At 40.1% G+C, this 25,853-nt stretch overlaps 1 protein-coding gene across 1 annotated transcript in view; it reads left to right on the top strand.

Annotated features, from left to right (window-relative positions):
- Positions 1–24,056, top strand: part of LOC115812772 (PDZ domain-containing RING finger protein 4) — a 39,611-nt gene extending 15,555 nt beyond the window's left edge. The window contains exons 2-8 of the mRNA XM_030775269.1: positions 9,546–9,799; positions 11,846–11,948; positions 17,048–17,146; positions 19,547–19,609; positions 20,992–21,093; positions 21,873–21,995; positions 22,530–24,056. Of these exons, the coding sequence (XP_030631129.1) occupies positions 9,546–9,799; positions 11,846–11,948; positions 17,048–17,146; positions 19,547–19,609; positions 20,992–21,093; positions 21,873–21,995; positions 22,530–24,056 (2,271 nt within the window). The remainder of the gene's footprint in view (positions 1–9,545; positions 9,800–11,845; positions 11,949–17,047; positions 17,147–19,546; positions 19,610–20,991; positions 21,094–21,872; positions 21,996–22,529) is intronic.
- Positions 24,057–25,853: the final 1,797 nt, after the last annotated feature.

The raw sequence follows: 25,853 nt of genomic DNA, 5'->3' as shown, positions 1-25,853 counted from the left end.
TTCATTAGGTTTAAATTGGCATACTCCACCGCAGAATCTGATATCCGCTTTCTAGGATGTGTTTTGTAACCGATTTCATTTACCATGAGCATAAGACATGCCTGTGGCCTGAAAGTGAAATAAAATCCGTTGATGATTGACAGGTCTGTCATCCGGTGGGGACACTGCAAATACAGATATAGCTTACGAGTAATTACTGCCACAGACAAGTCTTGAAGTTCTGCAACTGGTGTCTGGGGAGTTACTTCAAAGAAATGGGTGAGCAGGAAAATGACATGTTGTTGTTCTGGGAATGTTTATTGATCATGCTTGGCTGTATTACTTTTGGAAGACTTTACATTGGCTTTCTCTATGCATTGTAAGACAACAAATTGCTTTATTGAACAATGGAAAATATGGATGTGGTAGGTCAATGCCAGAAAGACATTTGATCCGCATTTGTGGATTGAGATATTATATACAGTTGGAATATTCTAAGACTGATATAATTAGTGTTAAACTTTGAACAATTTGTAATGATTACTCTCTGAAGAAGCTGGATTGTGCATCAGAATTCATTACACCTTTTACTGTCAGGTTTAGAATTCAGTCTGTCATCAAATCTGAAGGTTGGTGCTGTTTCAATATTCCACTGGTGAGTGGTTGCCAGACAACAAGGACTGGGCTTCATTAGTGACAGAGAGGTTTTCTCCAAAAATATTTACCCACCAAAACAAAGATCACAAAATCTTATTCCTCCCTCTCTCTCTCTCTCTCGCTCTTTTTATTCCTTCTCCTGTGTTGAAACAGGGTTGTTCTTATAAATTGCTGCAAAGACTCTCTCCAGGTGGAAATGCCATATAACAACCTTTAAAGTACAAAAAGTGAGAATGAATTGTATCACGCTGAGATGCTGTCTCAGTTTTAACTAATTTCTAAAATTATTCTTTTTCTCATTGCCTGTCCATGTTGAGTGGCACTGTTGGATGTCTTTACTTGTCTGTACTGTGTAATATAAACTATTTAAACACAGTAGGCATTTGTATCTTTGAGTATGTAAGTTGAATATAATTTCCTGTCATGGTGTTTTGTTCATTGGAGGATAAGACAGGAGTGAATATGTAGAGCGAATCCCGTCTTATTTTTGACCACTCTGCTTACACCATAGAATATACAGCATCTGGGGTTCATGAGCAGACCAACTGTCCCAAAGGCTGTTTTAGAGACCTTTTCATTCATATCAACTGGAGTATGAACTGATCTTCTTTCTTTCTTTCTTTCTTTCTTTCTTTCTTTCTTTTTAAATAGACTGTTTGCATAATGATGTCAAAATTCAACAAATGAAATTCAAACAAATGAAAAGTATTGTAATGTGCTCATAGAACAATGAAAATTGTCTCTGCTTTCATTTTTCATTGTTATCTGAGCAGATGATGTGAGCACACATGCTGATGCCAGTCATTAGAAAAGGACATTCCGCATTAGCCAGAATTGTGAACTAAAGGGCTGGTAGATATAATGCATCTCAGCAATGAAAAGTCAACCTTTCAACTAGAGTTTCATTGAAAGAGCTGCAACATAAGGGACTGAATGACAAATATGGTGCCATTGTCTCTCTTCAGAGAGGATAAAGGGGTATCCAGCGCTTTAGTGGCACACTTACTCAGATTGTCTAGCCTTGTTCTTTGTTAGATTTCAAGACGCTAACCTCTAATTTAGCCATTTGACAGTAGAGGGGCTATAGTCCTCAGTATACCCCAGTAACCTGACACTTAATCAAGAAGGGGCCATTTTCCTGTCAGCAGCATATCACTGCTGCTACCCCATAGTCATCTCCAAGCCCTGAATTAAGATCTTAAAATGAGTTTCCAGCATGGTGAGAGAGGGACAGAAAGAGAGAGAAAGAGAGAGAGAGAAAGAGAGAGAGAGAGAGAGAGAGAGAGAGGGGTCCTCTGTTTTTTTTTTACCTGAAGCCATCAGACAATCTCTAAACATTTTCAAATTGTATACGGCAGAATTGACCAGGGCTGTTTGCTGTCAGTCTGCTGTGTATTTTGGAATTGTCTGGCAGGTCTGGCTGTCCTGCTCTCCTGCTTTTTCTAAAGTGACACTAATTGTTCCAAGATGGCCACTGTGTTGCACATTTTTTGACTTGCACAATGGGTCCATCTCAGCAGGTGGCGGGATGGTGGAAGCAGCTGATTCTTTTTTTTTCCTTTCCTTTTTTCCTTTCTTTTTCACAAATCCAATCCTTGGCTTGCAGTCACCCCTTTTCAGCCACGGGTCTTCTGAATCTGCAAGCCTCTTGACTCTCACCACCTCACCGGGCTCCCAATTAATGTCTAACAGGCAGATCAATGGGCAGCACCAGGGGTCCTAAGTGACCCTTTGCCCTCTCCGAGCTTGTTACATCTGATCTTAAAGCTGGCATGCCAACCAGTGATCCAGCCCCCCGCTATAATGAGGACTGAGCTAGCTACCAAGTGACAGCCAGTCAGACGCAGGAGTCTGCGGAGATGTCTTTGTTGTGAGCAAGTGAGCGTCTGGCACTATGTAAATAGCTCTTATCTGATGTTAATTGCTTTCAGTGCAGTGCACTCTTGGTTGCAGGATGTGCAAATTAGAGTGCAGGGTCATCCCTAATCTTTTTATCCTCTCTTTTTCTCCTTGACAAATGCAGGAAAAAAAAACACGTCTTGCTCTGTCATCTACCCGCAGGTTCGATAAACAAAACTAAAACATTAAGTCAGTATTCAGTGGCTGAGGAGTAAACTGGTTACATAAATCTTGCCAACCTTTGGCAACTTGCCTTTGGCACTTAGCCTCCAACAGTTCCAATCAATGTTAAAGCCCTTGTAAAACCTCTGTATCCGCAGAATCTGTCTGATCTGATAAGACCGATTAATACCATACTTTTTGTTGCCCACAATATCTGATAGCACATACACAAAATAAATGTATTTTCCAGATATGCTTATAATACATACCTACACATGCAGTGAGCCATCTGCAGAGGAGCACTAGCCGTGAACCGTTCATTTACGATAGATGTCTGACATGCTGTTACACATAGGCACAAAAAATGACTTACAAATATGATGGCTGCAGTTATCATGTAGTCAGCATATGGGAAGGACCAGTATCTATATAGTCAGCATGTCGACAGCACTTATGAAAGGATTTTTGCTCAGCCATGCCATTGATGTACTGTTTGCTGTATAACTTACTGTTAGCACTTACTTCCAGAGAGGATGTTTCCTCTAAAATTAACTCATATCCCCTGTGACGCTTTCACAGTAAATCAGCATGAGCTTTGTCTTACCTCAGGACTCTCCGGCAGTGAGTTTTTTCTTGTAAGTTAAGTGTAAGCATTATCTTTGCAAATCTACATCCTTATAAATGTGTTGTGAACTTTGTGCCCCTTTATATAAATAAACATTTCCTCAAGCCTCTTAAACATCTATATTTTTATCTGTATCTGAATTTGGGAAAAATAGATTTATTTTTATTAAAAAATAGAAAAAGAAGAAGAAGAAGAAGAAGTTTTTAAGCAGAAGAAGTCTGTAGGCAGTCTCATTGCTTACATTTTTTGATAGCATTACCTAACTGGCATGCTTGATGACATGGAACTTGAGTGGGTGCCTTGTGCCAGACATGGAAGAGTCTCCTGACAGCAGGTGCTGGCACTGCTATTTCTGCAGCTGGCGTATGTGCAGGCCTTAACTTTAGCTAAGCACAAAGCCATCTGATTTAACAAATTAAGGTCCTGGTGAATCTATGAGGAGCAAAAATTCTGTTCTGTCAACATAGAGCTGGAACAAAATTCTAAAGAAAAGACACTTGAGGAGGCCAGTTGGTCCCTTTGTCACTGACACAAACAGAAAGAGGAGCCAAATATAAGGGGCCTAGTAGTTTTTTTATTTATCTAAATCCTTTCTAAAATAAGGTTCCTCGGCTAAAATAGAGCAGGTAAGAACAAGACAGAAGGCGTAACTGACAATAACGATTCACTCATGCTTTCAGAAAGAGTTGATTTGGAAAAAGACATTCCGTGCTCCTCAAATTTCACAGTGTAAAATGCCGCAACTTCACATCCTTAGATTAAATTGCAATATTTTGACAGTCAAGCAGTGAGGTTAACACAGTATTGAGAAATGAAGTGAGCCAGAAAATAGTTCAAATTTGCCCTTAATGTTGCTGGGTGTAAAACTAGTGTTCATTTAATGTGAAAAATAGCCGGAGGCCTTGTGTCGATTGTGTTTTATGTTGTCGTCGGGTTAAAGGGCTTACTGTTTGGCTGGTTCATGGTAAGATGTTGGTAGATAGTCAGATTTCCCTGGTGGCACGGCTCTCTCTCTCTCTCTTTTTTTTTTTTACCGCTGTTCCGTGTCACTGAAGCAGTGCCGCGAACATTGGGAATTGCTCAAATAGAGGCCCCGTCTGTCTCAGCTTGATTTATGTAGTCATAACGTCTTTACTGTACCAGACCACTGGTCATATTTTAGCCTGACACTTATTATTGAAATGAGACATTTAGCCTAGTGAATAGAAGCTCCAGCCTTTTTTGGTGGGATGGAAGAAAAGCATGCAGAATAATTCCTTGCATCCTTGAGCACTGGGAATTACCTTTTTTTTTTTTTTAGGGGATTTAATTCTATTCCTCTGCTAAGCGTCCCATTCTTTTTACCTGGATATTGCATCTTGTTTACGATGCAAATGCAAATTGATTCTGCAGGCACAAAGGTGGAGCTGACAGTACGTTGTTGTTGTGACTTGAGAGGCATTCAGTTAAGCTCTCCATCCAGGGCTGTGTATTAAAATGAAAGCTGGCAGGTACAGCTGAATGAATAACTTGCACCTCTCTGAAATGATTGCTCACTTCCCCCTAATACCACTATGGTGCACAAAAATCCATTGTTATCGCCCTCGGTGGTGAAACCTAGACAACCCCAGACGTACTGCTCTCTCCGTGTTCCCCCAAGTGGTAAATCCACTGAAATGCAGTTTTGATTGGGTGTGTAAATATGTTTGTATTTTTGTTTATGTTTTTTTTTTTCTTGAAGGCTTTGACCTGCAGCTGAAGGCCAAGGTTATTTTGCATCCAGTGGTCTCTCTGCTGACTGCATGGAGGAGACCCAACTCACCTCTAGCTGAGGGCAAGACAGTTGCACAACCCCTTTTCTTTCTGAGTCCCAGTTTACCTGCTTTAATGTGTGCGTGTTTGTGTGTGTTTGTGAGAGAGAGAGAGAGAGAGAGAGAGAGAAGGAGAGAGTGTTTGTGTGTGTGTTTGCCATTGGGGGTTGGAAGACAGATGTAATCAACAGCTCTGAATGCCCACACTCAGGAGGCCAAATGACCTACATGTTACACTCACCCTGCATGTGCTTAAAATTCACACTGTCGTCAATCAGTCAGCAGGAGTGAAAGATTCGGTACGGTGTAAAGAAGAGAAAGCCCTTTTTGGACAGTGTGCTGTTTAGCAGCAGGACAATATCCTGTCTGCTTAGTAAGGGAAATATTGTCCTGCTGTTTTCCTTTTCAACTTGAATCACCGTATCATTGATAAAGATGATTAAGGTGGGAAATAAAATAAAAGGAAATAAAAGGAGAAGATGTATCTCTTGAGAGAGTGTGATTTAATTAAAGATTTTCTGGTAAACTTAGATGGCAAGAAACCCTTTCTTCGCTCTGATGTTTGATGATTTTTTCAGACATATTAAAGAGCACACTAAACTCTGGAACTGCAAACAAAAACATTTCATTAAGTCACAGTGTACCGACCGCAGGTGGTGAACTGGCATATGTGGCTAATTTGATGCAGTAAAACAGCTAATCGTGTATTAGAGTCTATTGCCTGGAGGTAACTGCATTGCAACTGTCTTCTCCCACTGAAGTCCATCAGTCATCCACAGGAAAGGTTTTAGTATCATGTTAGCTCCAAGGCTACAGCGGAGATCAAAATTTTTGGATCCAGTAGTGTTTTAGTCTTTTCTTTAAAAGCCATTGCTGTTTTGCTAACCTGGTAAATGCACAGGCCCGAACTGATTATGAGTGTGTCGCCCTTGCAAAACAAATATTTTTCTTGTAATCTGATGTCCTCATGTCCTCATGTAGGGTGACTCCCATCTGGGGGTGTCTTTCTTTCTTATTCTTCAGCACAAAGCACTGGGCTGAAGACAGAGCACTCAGTGACAGACAGAGAATTAAAGCATCAAAATGTGTAAGAAATGCGATACATGATAGGAAATGAAATGCACTGAGCCCTGCCAATTCATGACTATTTTTGTTTTGTTGCTAGAGTGTGAAACATAACAGAGACTAAACACTAGTTTATTGTTGTCTCATTCTCTCACTGAAATTATTTAAAAAAAGAAAGTAGAGGTGAAGAAATGAGTAAGACAGACACATGTACTTGAATCTCTTGTTTACCTTCCTTTGGTAAATCTTATTTGTTTGTTGTGTGAAAAGATGGTGTGAGAACGGTATTTGCAACTGATCACAGATGCTGTCTATCCACGTCCAAACATAAACAGATGCATCGTGGCCATTCTCCCTTTCAAAGTCTCCCTACGCTTAAGACTGCAGTTATATATTAATTTTTTTTTTCTACAGTCTTGGCATGATACATACTCAAGAAAACAACCAGTGGCATAAATCCTTAGCTAGAGCCAATATAGAGAGATAATGTTTGCTTTTTGTGGATTAAGCCATTTGAACATGTGGTGTTTAGCAGTCTTTGTTGGCAAGCAGGTCACCAGTACAAGTAGCTAAACAATTTCCTGTGAACAGTCTGTGTTTACTAGTGGGTGTTTTTGAATGAATATGTATCCACATGCTTCTGTGCACATGAGGCCATTCAGAGCTGTGAGGGTGGGAATGTAAATCTAGTGATTAATTTTATAAAGCCTGTATGGATGATTTGAGACCAAATTACTATGATGGAGCTTCTAGAAATATCTAACACATAATTTTAACTGATTATGATGTTAGCTTCAGTTGAGTCAGGATTTGCATCTGCAATATGCAAAGTCTTAAATTAACAATCTTTGGTCCTTGGTTTTTGTCTCAGTGGTGGTGTTGTAAGTGGACAGAATATGCACATTAACCACACAAACACACTACCTCAGAACAAGAATACATACCATAAACTCATAGTAGACTCCACTGTTAATGCTGCATAACACTGATTCTGAAATTCATATCTGGTGTAGTGAAGACATGTATATTGAGGTTGCAAGAACACTAGGAGGTAGCACCATCTTAGCAGGGTGGTAGAACAGCCTGATCAAATGTTGAAGATCATCAATATTCAGAGCCCGAATTGGGATTAATTGGTCCATCTGGCACTCATCTAAACAATGATGGAGAAACCGTCCTTCCTCTTCTCTTTATGTGGTTCTTTTTTTCATTCAGTAAGGCCATGTGCGGTATCAGGCTTGTAGCAGGAGCTGCGCGGAGAGTAGTGCTAAAAATCTGATCATTTTTCTCCAGAACTGTCATAAACAGTAGGCGGCCTCATTTGTCTCGCCCAAGCCCTTTGTCTGCAATCTTCCTGCTGCAGGATTTGGCTCCTTAGCCAAGAGAAGCAGAGCAAAGTAGCACCAAATGGCTATGAGCTAATTATATGCAGCCCTAGTTACCAGTTTGTGCCAAGTGTAGTGATAGTTTTCAAATGCCGAATACTGAGAATCTAGGTCTGTGGATATACCCGCTTCTTAGAACTGTCTTTTTCTCAGCTTTCTCAAGTCATGCAGCTGATGCTAGTTTCACCTCGGGAGAGATGACCTACTTTATCTATCAGGTGATTAATGCAACATCACTTCAGACAAAGGTCAGTCTGGCAACAAGAGAAACACATGACAACACTGTGTTCAGGGACTATATATGTCAATGTTGTGTATGAACATATGTTCCCACTCATACATAACCTATCTCAGATCTAGTCTTACATCATGGAAGACAAAAGTAATGACAGTGTTGTTGTCCTTTGCTCCTCTCACAATTTGACACATACATACACACACACACACACACACACACACACACACACACACACACACGCACACAAATAAAAAAACAGTATAAGAGGAAAATACATATCTTGATAGTATATTTAACCTCACAACCTCTTTTCCACTAATTCTAACTTATTTTGGGAAATTAGAAAGCGCTTATCTTAATGAAAATGTTACAGGAATGGGCACATGACCATCAAAGAAGTTGCAGAATAATGCTGATAAGGTACAGGGTGGAAATTTTTCAGTTGTGAAATTAATTGGAATTTTCAGTTGTGAAGCTTACTCTGTGTCCCAAAGCCGATAAAGACAATGAAATCACTGGGCTCAGGTAACAAAAACTCTGAAATAGTTTTCTCCCTCTTTGTCAAAGCGTGTCCTTTTTGTAGAGTCATCATGTTTAAAATTTACTGGCAGACAAAGGCGGTATCTTCAGAACCACAGTGAAACAATTATGCTAGGTTGACCATACTTAGAGTCTAGATTCTTGTCGCCTGTCTCAAAGCTTATTCACTGAAGTATTTCATGCTCATTGTTCTCTCAGCAGGCCAATTACAAAACTAAATGAACCAGTGGTTCTCTCCATATATATATATATATATATATATATATATACACACACACAGAGTGATTTTTAATTTTGTCAGCAAACCACAAGCTATCCAGTTGACCACAGAAGATGATGATATCCATGCTTTCAGTGGTGAAAAACTGTAATGTGCTTGCCATTTTTTCCCTGAAATATGGCCTGGGATTACAAAAAGTGTTCGATTCATTTCTAATTGAGTATTATATTCATGCAGCCCTTGTAATTGCTTCATTATTCATTTCTGCTTTTGGGATAAAGGTTTTAGTAGCTTCGCGGCATCCACTGAGATTTACACAGATCATTAAGAAAGATTTTTTTTTTATAAGAATACACTAAAATGTTTTCTCTGAAAAAACGGACTGTGTAGGCATGATTCCAAAAAAAGATACAGGGAATTTAAACCTAGGGAGTTATACACTGAATGCGCGGTGACTCAGAGAGAGTGGTCTTTTCTGTCAGGAGAGTTGCTGGCACCTGCTGAACCCCAGTCTCAATAATGCACCACCATCCAGTCAAACTGGGCCCCGGAGAAGGGCCTTAAACCAGCCTGTTATTAGGACATATATAAAACCATAGCCCCCTTAAAGTGAAGAGCAGACAAGCTGCTCTTTCTTGCTTCATTTCCTGAAGAACTGCCTTTGGATTATATGTGTACCACTTTCATACTACATATACTTATCTCCACAGACATTTCATTTAAAACTTGTAAGATGTGGCCACAGGGTGCTTATTTTTATAAAGAGTAATAAAATGCTCGACATTTGTATATATATATATATAAGTATTGTGAACATGTTCAGTGCAATAACTGCCCTTGACCTAAGAGTATAAAAGATCTAATGTCATTAGCAACGGAAAAAGAAAAAAAAAACATGTATAAAGGTCAGAATGAAACGCAGAGACTAAGTCTTTTGTATAAGATTGGTATAACTGACAGTTTCTTTGTCTCTGTTCCTTAACAGGTGAATGGGAAGGACTTGTCCAGGGCAAGTCATGAGGAGGCGGTGGAGGCCTTCCGCAGTGCCAAGGAACCTATCGTGGTGCAGGTTTTACGACGGAACCCCATACCCCGTGGTCATGGGTCACCTCAGGAAGTCCACCTGGTGGACGTGTGTACACAGACGGACATCACCTTCGAGCACATTATGGCCCTTGCGAAGCTGCGGCCGTCAACCCCGCCGGTCCCAGATATCTGCCCGTTCTCCCTGTCTGACAGGTACAGCCTCCACAGTGCTCAGCCAAGCATCACTCAGTTTAATTGGCAAATCATTTCATGACTTTAATTGGACATTAGCTCTGAAAGATGCAGAACAATGAGTTTCTCTTGAGTTTGCCTTTATACCAAAGGGCTCATTTCAGTGGTAATTACAAATATTTGTACTGAAAATAAATATATTAGCATTGTAGCCTTAGTGTGAAGCGGGACCACTTTTTCTGTGTGTTATTTACGTGTGTAGTTTCACCCTTTCAGATCTGTATATGACTATGTTACGTATGTACATGTATCCACCTGTTTTCAGATCAAATTCCAGCTGCCCATCTTGTTCATTCTTGTCAGCCACTAAATTACAATAACACACTAGAGTACACGGGGCTGTTTCCCTCAGTACAAACCAGGCACTGATCTGGAAGTTAAAGGCAAAATTTGAAAACTTTAGGGCCAAAACTGCATTGCCCCAGCCATGAAAGTTGCTTGAACTTGTTTGTGAATTGACTTAAAAGCTATTAGACCTTAGAACAACATATCAGACTCTCAAATAAGCCTCAGTGTTCCACTATAAATGCCTGCATAATCGAACAGGATTTCAAGTACCATCTTGAGGTTTCCTCGAAAACAACAAAGGAATCTAGAACACTCATCTTTTTTTAATTTATTTATTTAGTTGTGCTTGTTCCTCAGTTCTTCTCAAAGGAGTACCAAACTGCGAACAAGATAAAATTTTGCATAAAGAATAAATGGGTTTCCTCCCGAGAGACAGAAGCACATCATCAGAGGCAATGCAGGAGCTTTCTTACATGAAACTGTGAAGTTAATTGAGACTATCTCAGGGAGTGAGAGAACATTGAGTAGGTAATTAATACAGCACAATGTCCCAAGGATAATTAATTGTCTGAAATTTGTCAGTCACCCAAGATTCACATTTTATTTGGAACTGGTTGCAGAACTACTGTTTTTTTCTGTTAAGGGCCCTCTGGTCTACTGTTTAAAAACAGAACACTACCCAACTTTCATGTCTCACAGTGATTCCATAAAGGCTGAGCAGTCATGGACACATCTACTATAACTTAACATTATTTTACTTTATGTGCAGAAATGATAGTTTTGGACTTAATTCTGCTGCCAATATGAAATCAGCTTGAAAATCGCCACTCATTCCTTTTTAAGCCCTTTAAGCTATCTTTAGGTCTTGTTATAATCAGTACTATTTGGCATATTCATTTGATGTAAGGGAAGGTTTACAAGGTGATTAAAATCAAATAGGTCCATAAAACTGGTGTGCACATAGTGCCACAGTCATTCACAATCTATTTCTAGCCTAGAGCAGGTTTCAAATGTAATCAATGTGTCGTATAAAACAGCAGTCTTTTTTTGTCTCTTCATCTGCCATTGGGTGCCTAAGCAAAGGTTTTATAGATGCAACAAATGTTGCTCTCCCACCATTTCAGAACACAGGCCATAAAACTCTATAATTGTGTTCTATTCACACACAAGCCCCAAAGAAAATATAATAAGCCACACTGAAGTTCCAAAAAATAAACTATTTTGACATTTACACAGCTTGATGTGTAAGAAAGATAATATTAGTTTGATATACACCCATATATAATTAACAACAATGCTCACAGTTGCACAAAGCAGTATTTTATGTGCACAAAAGTAGACCTGTATTGCTATCCAAATACGAACCTTTCTGTTCCCATTCACATATATATGAGTATGTAAGTCTAAAATAATCTTTTTAATGCAAGTGCATCTTCTTCAAGAACAGAGAGAGGAGAATGAGGGAGCATTACAAATATCATACACCTAGGTGTGTAATGATTTATCAGAGAGAACAACCAATTCACTTTAGTTTTCTTCTCAAGCATGTATGTGGTTAAGTGTGTGTGTGTGTGTGTGTGTGTGTGTGTGTGTGAGACAGAGAAAGAGAAATAAGAAAGAAAGAGAAGGTGTGATTCCATGTGACCCTCAATTTCATAGTCTCTCCTTTATTCTCATTCTCATTTTTTCTTTTATTTCCTTTCACCTTTGCTTAAACAGTTGTCACTCACTCCACACCATGGAGCAGGAGTACTATGAGGGCACAGAATACCTCTCCAATATGGGCGCAGAGGCCGAGAGAACAGATGAGTTTGAGTATGAGGTAAGACTCCATCAAATCTTTCCCCGTCATGCTTATTAAGAACGGTCATCTCCCTTGCCATGCGCCTTTATAATGTACCTTTCCTTAATCACAAGGAGAGTTAAGCTATAATTGGGTGCACAGGCTTGTCCCCATAGGCCATTGCTGACAGATGATGGGTTATAGACTGGGGACTTAACATCACAGTCTAATAAATTGACATGGAGGGCAGGCAGGGAGGGGGGAATATATTGTTTTGGCCCAGCGACCAGCCCGGCTCCTTGAATTAAAACATTATTGTGGTTGATGTCACTGAGGCCCCTGCCAGAACCACCTCCTAACCTCTTCCCCAAGGCTCACGTTTCAGATTTGTAATAACAGGATGGGTTTATATAAAATGGTAGACAGACCATTGATCCAACCAAGGGATTAGCTGGTTTTCTCTCCATATCTTTGATACCGATTCAGTTTTGTCCCAGCCTAGTGGGGCCTAAGAGAATGGGCTAGAAACTGATCATGAATTGGGTCTGAATCTCCCAGCTTTACCAAATAAGCAGAGAAAGTCACTGCATTTTTGACAGCAGACATCTAAGACAAATGTTTCTGCAACTGTAAGATGCAAACTGTCCAGATGAACTTAGAGCTGATCAGCGCTAATTCAGTTATGAGGCAAATGAAAAACTGGCATGATGTAAGGATTCTACAATGTTTTTCAGTACCATTCCTCAAAATATCAACATATCTCAAGGTTTTGATTACATGGTCCATGCAACAGCAACCAAGACAAGCCATTTCCATACAACACTGGTCCCATTTTTGTCCCTGCACCACAAATGCTCATCACAAATATCTCTGGTTTCGCTTCAGTCACTATGATCCCATTTTCATGGCACTCATTAACTAGGGGCACTCTGTCATCATGTTAAGAGTGATTCTTCACCCATCAAACTGCACGCCAATATTTACTGAGCAGAACATCTTTCACACGTTCATAGAGAAATACAGTTTTGTCAAATCCTCTTGGTGCTCGCATCTTCATCTCCGCTCCTCTGACATATCGCCGAATCCGTGGCGGGCTAGAATTGACAGATGATGTCATCAACTTGTGCTTACCCTGACGCAGATTAGGTCACTGGAGATGATAGAGTGACACTTTCCCACGTCCTGCTTGTCTGAGTCCACCAGCGCTGTTGTAATGTTCTTTATTTCCAAGCCATTGAAGTTCAAGCAAACTGTTATGCCTCTGAATGATGTATGGTGATTGCATCCGTCTTTCTTGTTTCATTTGAAATCTGTTTGAACGCTTCCACCCACTGAGCTCGAGTTACGCCATCGCCTGTAGAGGAGATTTGTGCATCCACTTGTGTCACCACTGCTTGCATTAAGTCAAATGTATTATATTAGGCATCCCTTCCATGCCTCATTTCGATTAACTAATCCTATTATATTGTGTGTGCTCTTTTTATTTCATGCTTGGAGGGCTGTATGCCGCGTTAACGCTCCTCCACTTACCGTATGTCAATAGAATATGTTAACAGAGTGCAGGCCACTTTAAGTGAAATTGCACATCTTAAGCAAGCAGGTATGCTTTTGATTTTGTTTTCTTTCTCAAATCTGTGTAAAATCGCAAGGAAGTGACACACGGCAAGATGCTCGGCAATCATTTCTTACTAGTGACATTTACTTTAATTTGAAGCATTGCTTTCAGTTTAAAAATGGATCCGCAGCAGCAAACAAATAAACCAAGAGAGGTATCACATTTAATTCGCAGAGAAACATAGTTATACAGAAGACATTCCTCTCCCATTGACCTTTCTAATATTTGTTTGAAATATTCCAATCGTTGGAGCTGAATGGGGTTTGAACCTGGAAATGAATTCCAGAAGTACCAAAAATAAAAAAGTATGAAGTAAAGTATTCCTGAAGTAAAGCTGAGGCATCTACATCTGAGGCTTGTACAGAAAAACAATACAGTGAAAACTAGTACAGATATATTCAAAGAACATGTAATGCTCATCAACACTGTCTTTCATCCTCTATAGGCCTTAAACCTAACACTCTTCGTGACTGTTTTTTTAATTACTGGCTGTCAAAGACTGGACCATTATGACAGTAGCTTTGATTTCCAGATGTTACTAAGCCACTGACAAACAGAGGATGAATTGCAATACAGATGTGACCAAACTGGGCCATCTTTGTCTTGCTGGACACAGACTTATGCATGCATGTATTACTGATATAGTATTATTCATCATGATTTATGGCCTTGGTGTACATATGGCCACATATTTTGCACCTGTACACATTTTTTTTGCTTACAAGTTTAGTTTGAGGAAACATTTGAGGATGAACCAGTTCTGGGAAATTATAGGATAGTGATAAACAAGAGACACTATCACTCAACCTTTTTTTTTCCCTTTGAAGTTCTTTATCACCAATAAAATTCCACTCCAATCCCAACTACTTTGAGATTTCATATTCAGACACTGCTAGAAATATCATGTGTCTGAAATGAGACTATTACAACAACATGAGGGTGGGCAAACCTCTTCTCTAATCACGCCAGTGCAGTCATTAATTTGTTGTCATTCCCGGCATCCTAGCTCCCCAAACACAGTCTGTCAGTCAGAGATGCAGAGAGCTCAAAGGCCTTGAAGAGAATAAAACTGAAACTGCAGCATTCCTAAGAAGAGCAATAGTATTGCCTCTCACATCATGAAAAGTTCAGGAGACATTCCGCTAATCACTGATTTGTATCATTGTGCAGCTGGTGACAAGTTCCATTCAGACTCACAGAAATGAAAGGCACACTGTTTCACTGATCTACTGAGCCGTAGAAGCCGCTGTTTTATCTGACATGTGGGCTCTCTAATAGTCGCTCTCTGTTTTCTTTATGAATTTCTAATCAGAGTGTTCTACTATCATATGAGGCAGACAATTAAACAATGACTTGAGGCGCTATTCTCTACATAAGATTGTTGTTCAGCTCTGAGCAGAAAGAAATTGAACATTTTATCACACTTTTGGCCAATGCTATCAGCTGTTAGCGTGGTATGGTCTAAATTAATGAAAGAAATTTGCATGGATTTAAATTTCATCTGAGATTTTCTCTGTAATTAGTTTGGAAAACCAAGCATTTACCAAACACCCTTTTAAGAAACTAAAACCAAGAGAGGCACTGCTAAAAAGAATATTTTAATTTTGATTTTAAAAACATGTATTTGTTAATTTGTTATGATTTTTTGTTTTCACGTTGGTAGTAATGGTATAATTAGCATTGTTTAATCTTTCAAGTTATCGCGTGCTGTGACAGTAGACCAGCTTTAACACAGTAAGTGACTGTGTAGCAGGTCCTTAACTCACTTGTGCTACCATTACTGCCAGACTAGAGCTTCCCTCAGCCTGTAGCTGATTCCCATCTGTAGCAGTCCTGAGCTGCAGCAGTGATATTTTCACAAGCAGTCAATTAAAGATCTGAGAGCTTGTCAGGTGAAGTGAGTGGGACAAAAAAAAGATGAAAATCCTGACAATATAGTTTCCACACTCTCTTCCTTTCTTTTTTCATGTTGCTCTAGGGTGCAATTAGCTGTGCAGACCCCTGGTCTGGTGGGCTCATGATAGGCTGCCACTGTTTGATGAAGTCAGAGAAGAGAGGTGGGGGTGGGTGGCGTGGAGGATGGGAGGAGGAGGGGGAGTAATACTCTACACTGGCAGGGAGAGGCACCAGGTGGTTTATTCGACTGCTTTATTTGCTCTTTTCTCCTTTACTCCTTTTCTTTTTGTTCCTGAATTTATTCTCCCAAAGGCCTGACATGCCAGACATGTGTAACCAGCAGACCCACAGATGTCACAGAGTAAATGAATTTCTCTATTTTTTTCCCCTAGACCTTTACTTTCTCTCTATGAGCCCTCCTCCCTCTCTCCCCCAACTAGGTGTCAGCTGTTGAAATGTTGAAGCGCAGAGCTCAGAGAGGTCTCACCTGAAACATAGCTGTTTCTTATCTGTGTCTTTAGATGTGAATTCTCAACCACCAGAATAAATTCTCAAAAATAGATGAAACAGAGGGCTAACAAATATTTAAAAAACAAACAAAAAAAATATAAGCAGTACTTTAGAAACAGCACTTTTTTGAACAACATTTCACAAGCTCATCAAAAAGACACCATTAGTAAGAGAGACAGTTATTGCTATGTGGTGCATATTTGATTATGGAGTAACATATTGTGCTGTAAAGCTGACTCAACATGAACTTATTATTATATATTTACATATTGAACATATTATTATACGACTTAAGAACAATCTTGATGAGTAATCTTTATCAAGTTCCCAATCAAAATACGTTATTAGCTGGTGCATTGATTACATGTTAATTAAAATTCATTAAAATTATTGTCATTAAAATTCAAAAAGTCACATAATTTCTCTTGTGAACTGAAGTGTTTGATTTGGATATTTGTTGAGTCGGGAAGTAGAGCTTACTAGTGTGTAGTTGGGCATCAATCAGTTGGAATCACACTGAGTAAAACTCTTTATTCTTGCTGAGAGATCTCTCACTAGGATTGTGAGCTTCAGAGAGGAACAGTCAATGAATTTTTCATTTGCACAGCCACTCTTTCTTTGGTTAGAGCACAGCGGCTGGTTGACCAAATACATGAGTGTGCATTAGCATAATTACAAACATATTTACAAAATAGACATTAATATTGAAAGAACTTATGCATACTAAATGTGTCAATATTCCTGGGAGTTTCATCAAGGCACCAACCAAGTTCCTCATATCGTTAAGGACCATTTTGGTGATATTTATCTAGTTCTGTTTGAACTGGCAAATGGGGGTTAGACTAACTATAAAACTGAGTTCACCAAGTACAGCAGAGTACATCACAATGCTCAAAGCAGTCATGGGTGATTATTCCACTGGACTTTGAAGTTTCATTTTCCAATTCAGAAGTATCCTGCCACTGAGAATGCACTGATGAAACTCCCAGAAGACCCGGAACTTACATTGACAGGGCATAGAAGAAGAATCCACTGAAAGAACTCATCACAGTATGACAGTACCAAAAGCAGAAGTCTTTGTTTCACTGTATTATTAAAGCATATGTTTGCTCTTTAGGAGGTGGAGCTGTGTCGGCTGAATAGTCAGGAGAAACTAGGCCTCACTCTTTGCTACAGGACAGATGACGAGGATGACATTGCCATCTATGTCAGTGAGGTAAAACCGTGATTACTTGTCATAATCTTGCAATGTATCATTACTGAATGATAATATTGAATAATAATGAGAAGAATGTTTAACAGTTCTATGAAACAGTACAGTTTATTCGGTCCTTTTCAACTTATGTTGCACAAAAAGGGATATTAGGCAAGGAAGCTACATAAGAATTTTGAGACCGAGCAGATAATTCACATACAGGTTTGGTCCAGGTCTTGCTCTTATACTCTGCGCCACACAAAACATCAAATGAAGTATTGACTAAGAAAAAGTGTTTAGTAAAAAGGAATATACTGAATTTCTCTAGTGAACTGAATGAACCCTCCAAAGGGTTGAAAAAGTGTCAGAACATTGTAAACAGCAGCATTTCTGATTTATATCAGAATTTGAAAAAAGCAGTACCAGTGACGCTATTTTTAACCAATGATAAAAGGAAATGTAAATGCTGCTCATTAAATATGTATGGTTCTGTACCATTTTCCTGCAAGCTGGGAGTGGGTTGTTTTTCTGTTCTTTAGAGACTTTTGAAATGATAAATATCTGAATTGTTTGGAGACAGGGTAAAAAAAATAGTGTATAATGTGGATAATTACTGATTCTCAAAGTACACTGATTTGCGTTACCATGCCATTTAGATAGCATTTCAATGAGAGAGTAGGGAACCAGTAGAAAAATGACTTCATCAGTTCTGACATTTGATTAGGTGATTTACTCTTTGCTGAAACAGTGCACTCACTTTAACATTAGTGTCTAGATGGCTTTTATCTGTCAGCACATCATTATAAGACAGGATCTTCATGTTCAAATGAGGCACAACAAAGACCATTTGAGAAGGAACATGCTTAAATACTGTCCAATGCATTCTGTAGACAGACCTGTTAAGAGTCTCTCTCTCTCTCTCTCTCTCTCTCTCACACACTTTTTTGCAACACACCAAAAACACTGTCCTCTATTTGCGTAGTTCTCCATTCTGCCTGACTCATTTCTAGACTCATTTAAAGTCAGCTCAGATCTGCTAGGTATTTGCGGCTGACGCATGGTCTGAATACTGATTGAGAAACTAAGTTAGTGGTTCCTGGCTTATTAAAATCCCCATTCCGTAAAATTTGAAAACTAGATAACCATGTCCTGTGTTATGGTATTCTTCATAAAGTTTGGAGAAAAGAGTAGTTTTATAACAAGCATTGCTCTACCACAGATAGCAGGACAGTCGTCCTTTGATTACGTGTTCTGTGATACAATGTAAAAGCTATGCATAGGCAAGGTTTACAGGTCTGTGAGTGTTGGTTTCTGTACTATTGTTTTCAGGAATGTCTGAGAGTCATTACTTCACTTTTACATAATGATGTTTCAAGGCTATGGAATGTGTGGTTTTAAAGAGATCAATGCAATGGCCAGCACAGAATATGGAACTCAACCTAAAACATGGGGTTGTTGATTACCTGAAATACTTTGTGAATTACTGCATGATGCATGTCAGCCTTACTTTAACAAGAAGGATTTGTTAAGTCCAAACACACTGTTCTCACGGGGTGAATATTCCTTTCAATCTAACTAACTAACTGGAGCTGAACAGGGTTTGAACCTGGAGATGAACTCTAGAAGTACCAAAAGTAAAAAGAGGATGATTTCTCAAGTTATTTTCTCTAAAACAACATGCAACAAATAACCCAGAGCAACAAACAAGCATTCCTTTAAAGTAAGAGCCTGTAACTGTATCTGAGACTGACTGTCTCTGTATGTGCGATGTCATGGCTAAGCTAGCTTTAAATGAGTGGGACTTCAGGGGGGTTTTCAGACTCATGAAGATGGAGCACACCGCTGGTCCATGATCTCATGAGATCCAGCATGATAGGACAAGGTGAAACAAATAGACTGAGACAGCAATTGATTGGTTGTTAAAAAATGAGCCTTCTTCTATGCGCAATATCATTAGTCACAAGAGGGGCTTCATTTCCACACAGAGCAGAATGACCCAGTCACTAAAGAGTGCTCGGTGTTTGGAGAATATCCTGGAGGCAATCAGAACGTCAAGGAACGTTAGATTTCATCAGAAATCCATCAGGAAAATGTGCTGAAATGTTCATGCATTTATTTAGCCACATCTTTTGAAAACTTCATCAATTTAAATTGCAACTCCTTAATGAAAATAATGATCCATTCTGTTATGACCTTTATGATTCACATTATGAGCAGAATGCAGAGATAGCAATTTTTTTGGCTACTTGTGTGTGACTCACACTTAAGTTGCATGTACATTGCCCTTGTCCTAAAGTGACTTCGTAGTTGATTCAGACTTTAGATGAGGACTAAAGTCAATGAAGGAATGTCAGAAAAAGATTAATGCTTCATTTAAATGAATGAATATTTCATGTGAATGTGAATTTCACTTTCTCATAGGTGGGACCAAATAGCATCGCAGCCAGAGACGGACGAATCCGAGAGGGCGATCGCATTTTACAGGTAATGCTTTTTCTCACACTGCTCTCAGTCAGTGCTCATGAAAAACCTCTTCATTTGAGATGGGCAGGTTTTGTCACACAGCAAGAGAACCCATTCACTTTTAAAGCCTGCACATAAAAGGGTACATTAACCTCTTCTGTGATGGTTGGGTGGAAAAAAATGCCCTCCTCTGGCTGTTTAACTTACCAGCGTCAGCACAGCTAAGCTGCAGGGGGGCTTTGTCTTTCACCACCCTGCTTTAGATGGTCTGCCCTCTGGCAAGTGTCCCCAAGCTAGGAGGAGGAGGAGGATCATTATCATTACTGGGGCAGAGTTGCAGGGTAGGAAACCCTGGGGACTGAATGTTTCCCTAAAGGGGCAGCTTTGTGGTCTGCCATCAGCAAAGTGAGAGAAAACTATGGTGCTTAAGAATGAGGAGGGCAGCAGGGAATCCTTTCCATTTTATCACAAGACTTTTAGACAGTAAGAAATTCCACTTAATTGATATCTTGCAAGGTGAATGTTGATAATATCTTTTTGCTTTAAGACAGAGCAAGTATGTAATTGCCAATAAATGTGAGTTGATTTCTATCTGGGCTATTAAACAAGTGTGGTTGGAACAGGCTGGTGAAAAAGACTGTCATAGGTCTCTCCAAGGTAATCTAGATGAAGCACTTGTATGCGTTTACCTTACAGCTTTAGGATATATGTGGACCATTTGCAAAGACTTGTTCAGGCAACCAGCCTTTCAGCTCTGCATGTGGACTATAGAGCCCTGAGAGAGTTTCCTGGCCATTGATAACAGGGAGTCCACATCAGCAGGCTCTGTTTGGCTTTGGGAGATAATGCACAAGACTGCTCTAATTGTCTTGAGGCAAACGTGTGTTATGTGACTGATCTGAGCAGTGAGGGTTTGCCGGTCAGACTGCAACCGAAACTATTATCCCCCTTGCTGACAGGCCCATTACTCTCTACAGAAAAAGATGGACGCCCCCTGTCAGAGAGCAGTTAATTGTGTCGCTAGATGTATGTATGCGACCAGGAAGCTTTCACAAACAGAAGCGCTTGGCCACAGTTTCCTTTTCAAAATCAATGTGGTCCCTTCCTACTATCTCAGGCGTTTAATCGGGCATTGGTGCTTCCTTCAGGAGCCAGTTACTGACTAAATGTTTATGAACATGACTGTCTCTCCTGCCTCCTTACACATATCTCTGGGGGCTTCTGGCACTGAATCACAATGGAAAATGACTGACTACTTCACTTTATCTAAGTGGATCTATTGAAAATTTTTCTTAAAAAAATGAAGCATTAAAATTTGAAGACGTTCATATCTTTCTTTGCAAAACTTCTTCTGTCCAACCAGTCTGCAAAGCTGACATAGTGCCTTTGTTCTGTTTTCTAAGATAAACGGACAGGACGTGCAAGACAGGGAGGAGGCTGTGGCTTTGCTTTCCAGTGAAGACTGCAGAAATATTGTACTGCTTGTTGCCCGACCAGAGATGCAGGTAAGAGAGATGCCAAATGCACAGAGACAAACAAAAGAAACAAATATGACTACATTAAACATACTTGATCCTGACCTACTCACAGGTCTCAGCATTGGACCCATATGCACTTGACTGTAAAAGGCTCACACTCTCTGATGGTATGGCAGGGCAAGGCTAGTGTATAGCTATTTTAGCGCATCATCGTGATGAGTGAACCCATTCCCTTGTCGCACTGATGACCAGCACACTTGCACCTCATCATGTTTTATTTTTATATAGCATCAGTGTAATTGACTTGCGACGGTAACCCATAAAAACTAATGGCATGCTAATATGGAGTGAGTTCAAGCCGGGGGCCAAACTGAGTGGACACAGGGTATGAACAACTGGCTTCACAAAAGCATTAATGACTTCTCCACTTGCTGTCTGTAATTAAATAGTAAATCAGAATATATAAATATGGCTTATTTTAGATGCACAGGTGTTACGCTGAAGTACAAAAGAAAAGAACTAGGTCAAAAGGCCAGTATTCATGATATTGACCATGTCAGCCTAACCCACTAGGCTTGATATGAGGCTAGTTATAATGTGTATGGCCCATGAAGTTTGTTCATAAACACCTATTAATGAAACACTTGGTTATATTACTGAAGATCCCTTAGCATTTCAAATCCATGGTTATATTCGGAACTCTGCATTTATCGTATCTCCCTCCATTGTCCCTTTTTATACCCTCCTCTCTGGTCTTCATTTCATTTCTTCATTCCTCTCTGGTCTTACCTCATTTCTCCATCCAGTTGGAGGAGGCATGGTTGGATGATGAGCACAATGAGTTTCTTGAGGAGCTGAAGATGGAGATGCTGGAAGAACAAAGGAGAGAGGAGGAGGAAATGGAGAGAGCTGCTAAACTAGAGGAGCAGGTGAATGACAGTTCAATCAGTACTGCTTTGCAGTTCCTTGTCATTTCTCTTTTCTTTTAAGCGTGACAACAGCACAAAACACACATTTCCAAATTTAAATGCTTTTCATTCAGGAGGACTATATGGAAAAAGAAACCTCATAGTTGCTTGTTTGATATTAGTCTGAGGGGCAGTATGTATCATTAGTTCTCAGAATATTTTATGTCTTTTTTAAAAATAGGTATTGCCCCGATGAAATTTGAATATGTATAAAGTTTGGGGGAAGGCATTTTAAATATCATACACAATTCATCATACTTTCAAATTTTCCAGAGATATTAATATTCTCTAAACCCCAAGGCAGACAGTTTCAAACAAAGGCTGATACAAACTTGTCTCATTACAGTTTTCCCTAGCAAGTCTCTAAGGAATCAGAGAAACTAGAGTAGAGAGTCTCAAAAAGTGAACTGTTCTCCACAGATTTGTGTTGTTTTATTTATTTTGATCCGTCTGTTAGTTGTAGCATTACCTCATCCTCTAAATCCCTCGGTTTAGGCAAGAAGAAAGGCTGATGATGACATCACCATAGACACAGCTACATGTTCTTCCAACAACCAGAGCAGTAGCAATGAAACGGGCCATAAGAATGAAAGTCTGTGCAATGGAGGTGCAAACACAGAGCAGGACATGCTGGCTCACATCCAGAGGAGACTCTCTCAGTGCCTCCGTGAGAGGAGAGAGGCTGCTGGCTATAGCCAGGACACTCAGTGTAGAAGGGGTTCAGGATCGAGCAGGTGCCCTGTCGAAGGGCTTGAGGGAATGGCTGAGGGTGACCGCTTCAAACAGCTGCTCGAGCTAAAGTGCCAGATTAGGAACAGTGGAGAATATGACTTGTTCTACAGTCGCAGCAGCACCATCGAGTGCAGCCTGACGGAGCAGGGTGGTGTGGAGCGTGAGCTGCGCATGCTTAATGAAGAACTTCGTAGCATAGAGCTTGAGTGCCAGAACATCATGCAGGCCCATCAGCTCCGCAAGCGAGACCAGCAGCAGAAAGAATCATCCACTTCCACCAAGGAGAAGAGCTATCAGAGCCCTCGTCACCAGCAACACCATAAGGGAGGTAAGCTGGCAGACATCAATGAGCACCCAGAGAAGTCAGACAAGGACAGCTCAAGCGCCTACAACACTGCTGAAAGCTCAAGAAGCACACCGTTAGCTATGGACCGCTCACCTGAGCATTCTCTGCAGAGAATGGTCAGCTTGACCAACCAGAGGAACCTTGTTGCAGGCCGAGCATGGTCACCCCAAACCCCAGTAAGAAGAGCCCCTAGTGGGAGCCCTGACCACAGCAACCCCTCAGAGTCAGACCAGACACCCCCGGCTGAGGATGAGAGTTCTCCAGGGGGGCGAGGAGAAGTGGCAACAACTTCACGGGCCTCTCGGATCCCTTACCTCTCACCGCGGCACACCTCTTCGCAACGCCACGTGGATATCCCGGCGCATGCGCGTCACTACCAGAGCTACATGCACCTCATCCAGCAGCGCTCTGCAGTCGAGTACGCTCAGAGTCAGCTAAGCCTGCTGGGAGTTAGCAGTTCTCAACCTCAGCCCCCCATTGAGCCTAAACTGGAATGGAAGGTGAAAGTGCGCAGCGATGGCACGCGATATATCACTAAGCGCCCAGTAAGAGACAGGCTGTTACGGGAACGTGCGCTCAAGATCAAGGAGGAACGCAGTGGTGGTATGACCACTGACGATGACGCAATGAGTGAGATGAAAATGGGCCGTTACTGGAGCAAGGAGGAACGCAAACAGCAGCTGCTCCGCGCCAAAGAGCAGCGCAGACGCCGGGAGTTCATGCAGCGTAGTCGACTGGAGAGCCTGCGGGAGTGCCCACAGAGTAGCAGCGAGGGCCGCAAAGAGGTCAGCATTATTGAGCTTAGCCACAGGAAGATGATGAAGAAACGAAACAAGAAAATCTTGGACAACTGGATGACCATCCAAGAGCTGATGACCCATGGTGCAAAAGCACCTGAGGGATCAAAGGTCCACAATGCTTTTCTCTCTGTCACTACTGTATAGAGACAACATGGATTTGGACACCTTCACTCTACCCCATGTGGTATTATTCTACTTTTGCCTCGTTCAATGTGGCAATTTTTATGAATTAAAAAAAGGAAAAGGAATATTTTTCACACTTTGTAACCTGAATAGGATTTTTGTAATGTAAGAACAGTTTCATTGCATTTTGATGTGAAATTTTTTTCTTTCTTTTTTTTTTTCATTTTTCATGTCACCCTCTTTCAGAGATACTTTTATACAAACAAATCAAACGAGTGTATTTTTTGTTATACTTACAAGTTATTTTTATATTTTTGCTCTGCATTGTGATGATCATTTCATACTCTCTTCCTGTAAATTGTGCATATATACATTACTCTGAATGTAAAGGACGCCATAATGCTTCTCTTGATTTATGTTTTATTTGCCATTTGTTTTGTGCTCATTTCTGCCTTGTTACTGAAACAGTTAATAGAAATGAAAGAATTACCTTTCCTTCCATTCATGTTCTTATTCTTAGCTCCCTGCAACGGTTCTGATCAGGGCCACTGTGATGAAATCAGACCACTTCCATAAGGCCTCAAAATTTTCTCATATATTTTCACATATCATATGAAATCAGTGATTGAGTGGGAACTCAAGTCCATTTTAATCCAAACACCAGCATGATGCTGTCTCTGTCAAAGCAGGAAGTAGATTGTGGAGCAGCACAGATAAAAATTTGAGGATGGAACAGTAATGATATAATGATGTAAGTACACTGGGTTTGTCGGTAATAAGAATCCATTTGAAATTCACAGAAATAATACGTGGCTGTTTTTTAGAAGCCATTGGTTTAAAACTTTCTCAGTGATGAAAATAACACATCTCCTTAGTTTTACTTTGTTCCTCTTTGTCTGAAGTCGTTTAAGGTGCCAAATGAGAGATATAGAGCTAGCGTGCATCTGGTCTTTTACCTTTCTATATCCTGTTTGGGTGCTGCTGAGTAAATCTTTGACCAGCTTCACTCCAGAGACTGAAAGTCAGTAGCTAAAGAAGTACATATGCATATTATCAAATAAATGCTTCTAATATTAGATTGTCAGTGTCATTGTGATTGCAGTCTGGATAATTTTGAGAAGCACTAATACCTCTATATTTGCATACTGCCACAACAACACATGAAAATAGCTTTAACTTTCAGTCTTGTTATTTTATAGTACCTCAACATGCATGGTGCGGTGTGATTTTTTATGAGACACATAAATACATACCATGTGAAAGCGTGAACTTAAATACAGTCAGTCACATAACACTACACATGAGTTGATGTTGTGTAAATATCCAGGTATTAGGACAGAGCAGATAAAGTGTAAAGGAGGGCACAGAGAAATCAGTGCAGCAAACAAGATCTCTACCAGGCAGGATGGTATTGGCACTACAATATATTTTCTCTGCTTTTTTGCAACACTCAGAATGGAGGCTTGCAATGCAACAAAGACACCTTTAAGCTCGCTTGAATAGTCATATTTTAAGTATATGCTTCTTTTTTTTTTTTTTTTTTACTCATTTTACATTACTTTTTTTATGGTACATGAGGGCTCCCTCCTTTGACTTTGGTCTACCTAGTCTTCCTAATAAGGCTAAATTTTATATTGCTTTGAGTCTGCATGGTAATGCTTAATTTTAATAATCCAAAAAAAAGTCTGATTTGACACATTAGTTTTTTTATACACAATAATTCTGAACTCACAGTCTGAAATGGTGAAACATTTCCTTAAACATATTGAAACAATGAAACAACATCTGTATGTACAGGTCATCTACACTAATACCATG

Source organism: Chanos chanos, chromosome 5 (genome assembly GCF_902362185.1).
Source record: "Chanos chanos chromosome 5, fChaCha1.1, whole genome shotgun sequence".
Taxonomy (NCBI): Eukaryota; Metazoa; Chordata; class Actinopteri; order Gonorynchiformes; family Chanidae; genus Chanos; species Chanos chanos.
Note: the sequence above shows the minus strand (reverse complement) of the source record. Positions and strands in the feature narration are given on the sequence as shown.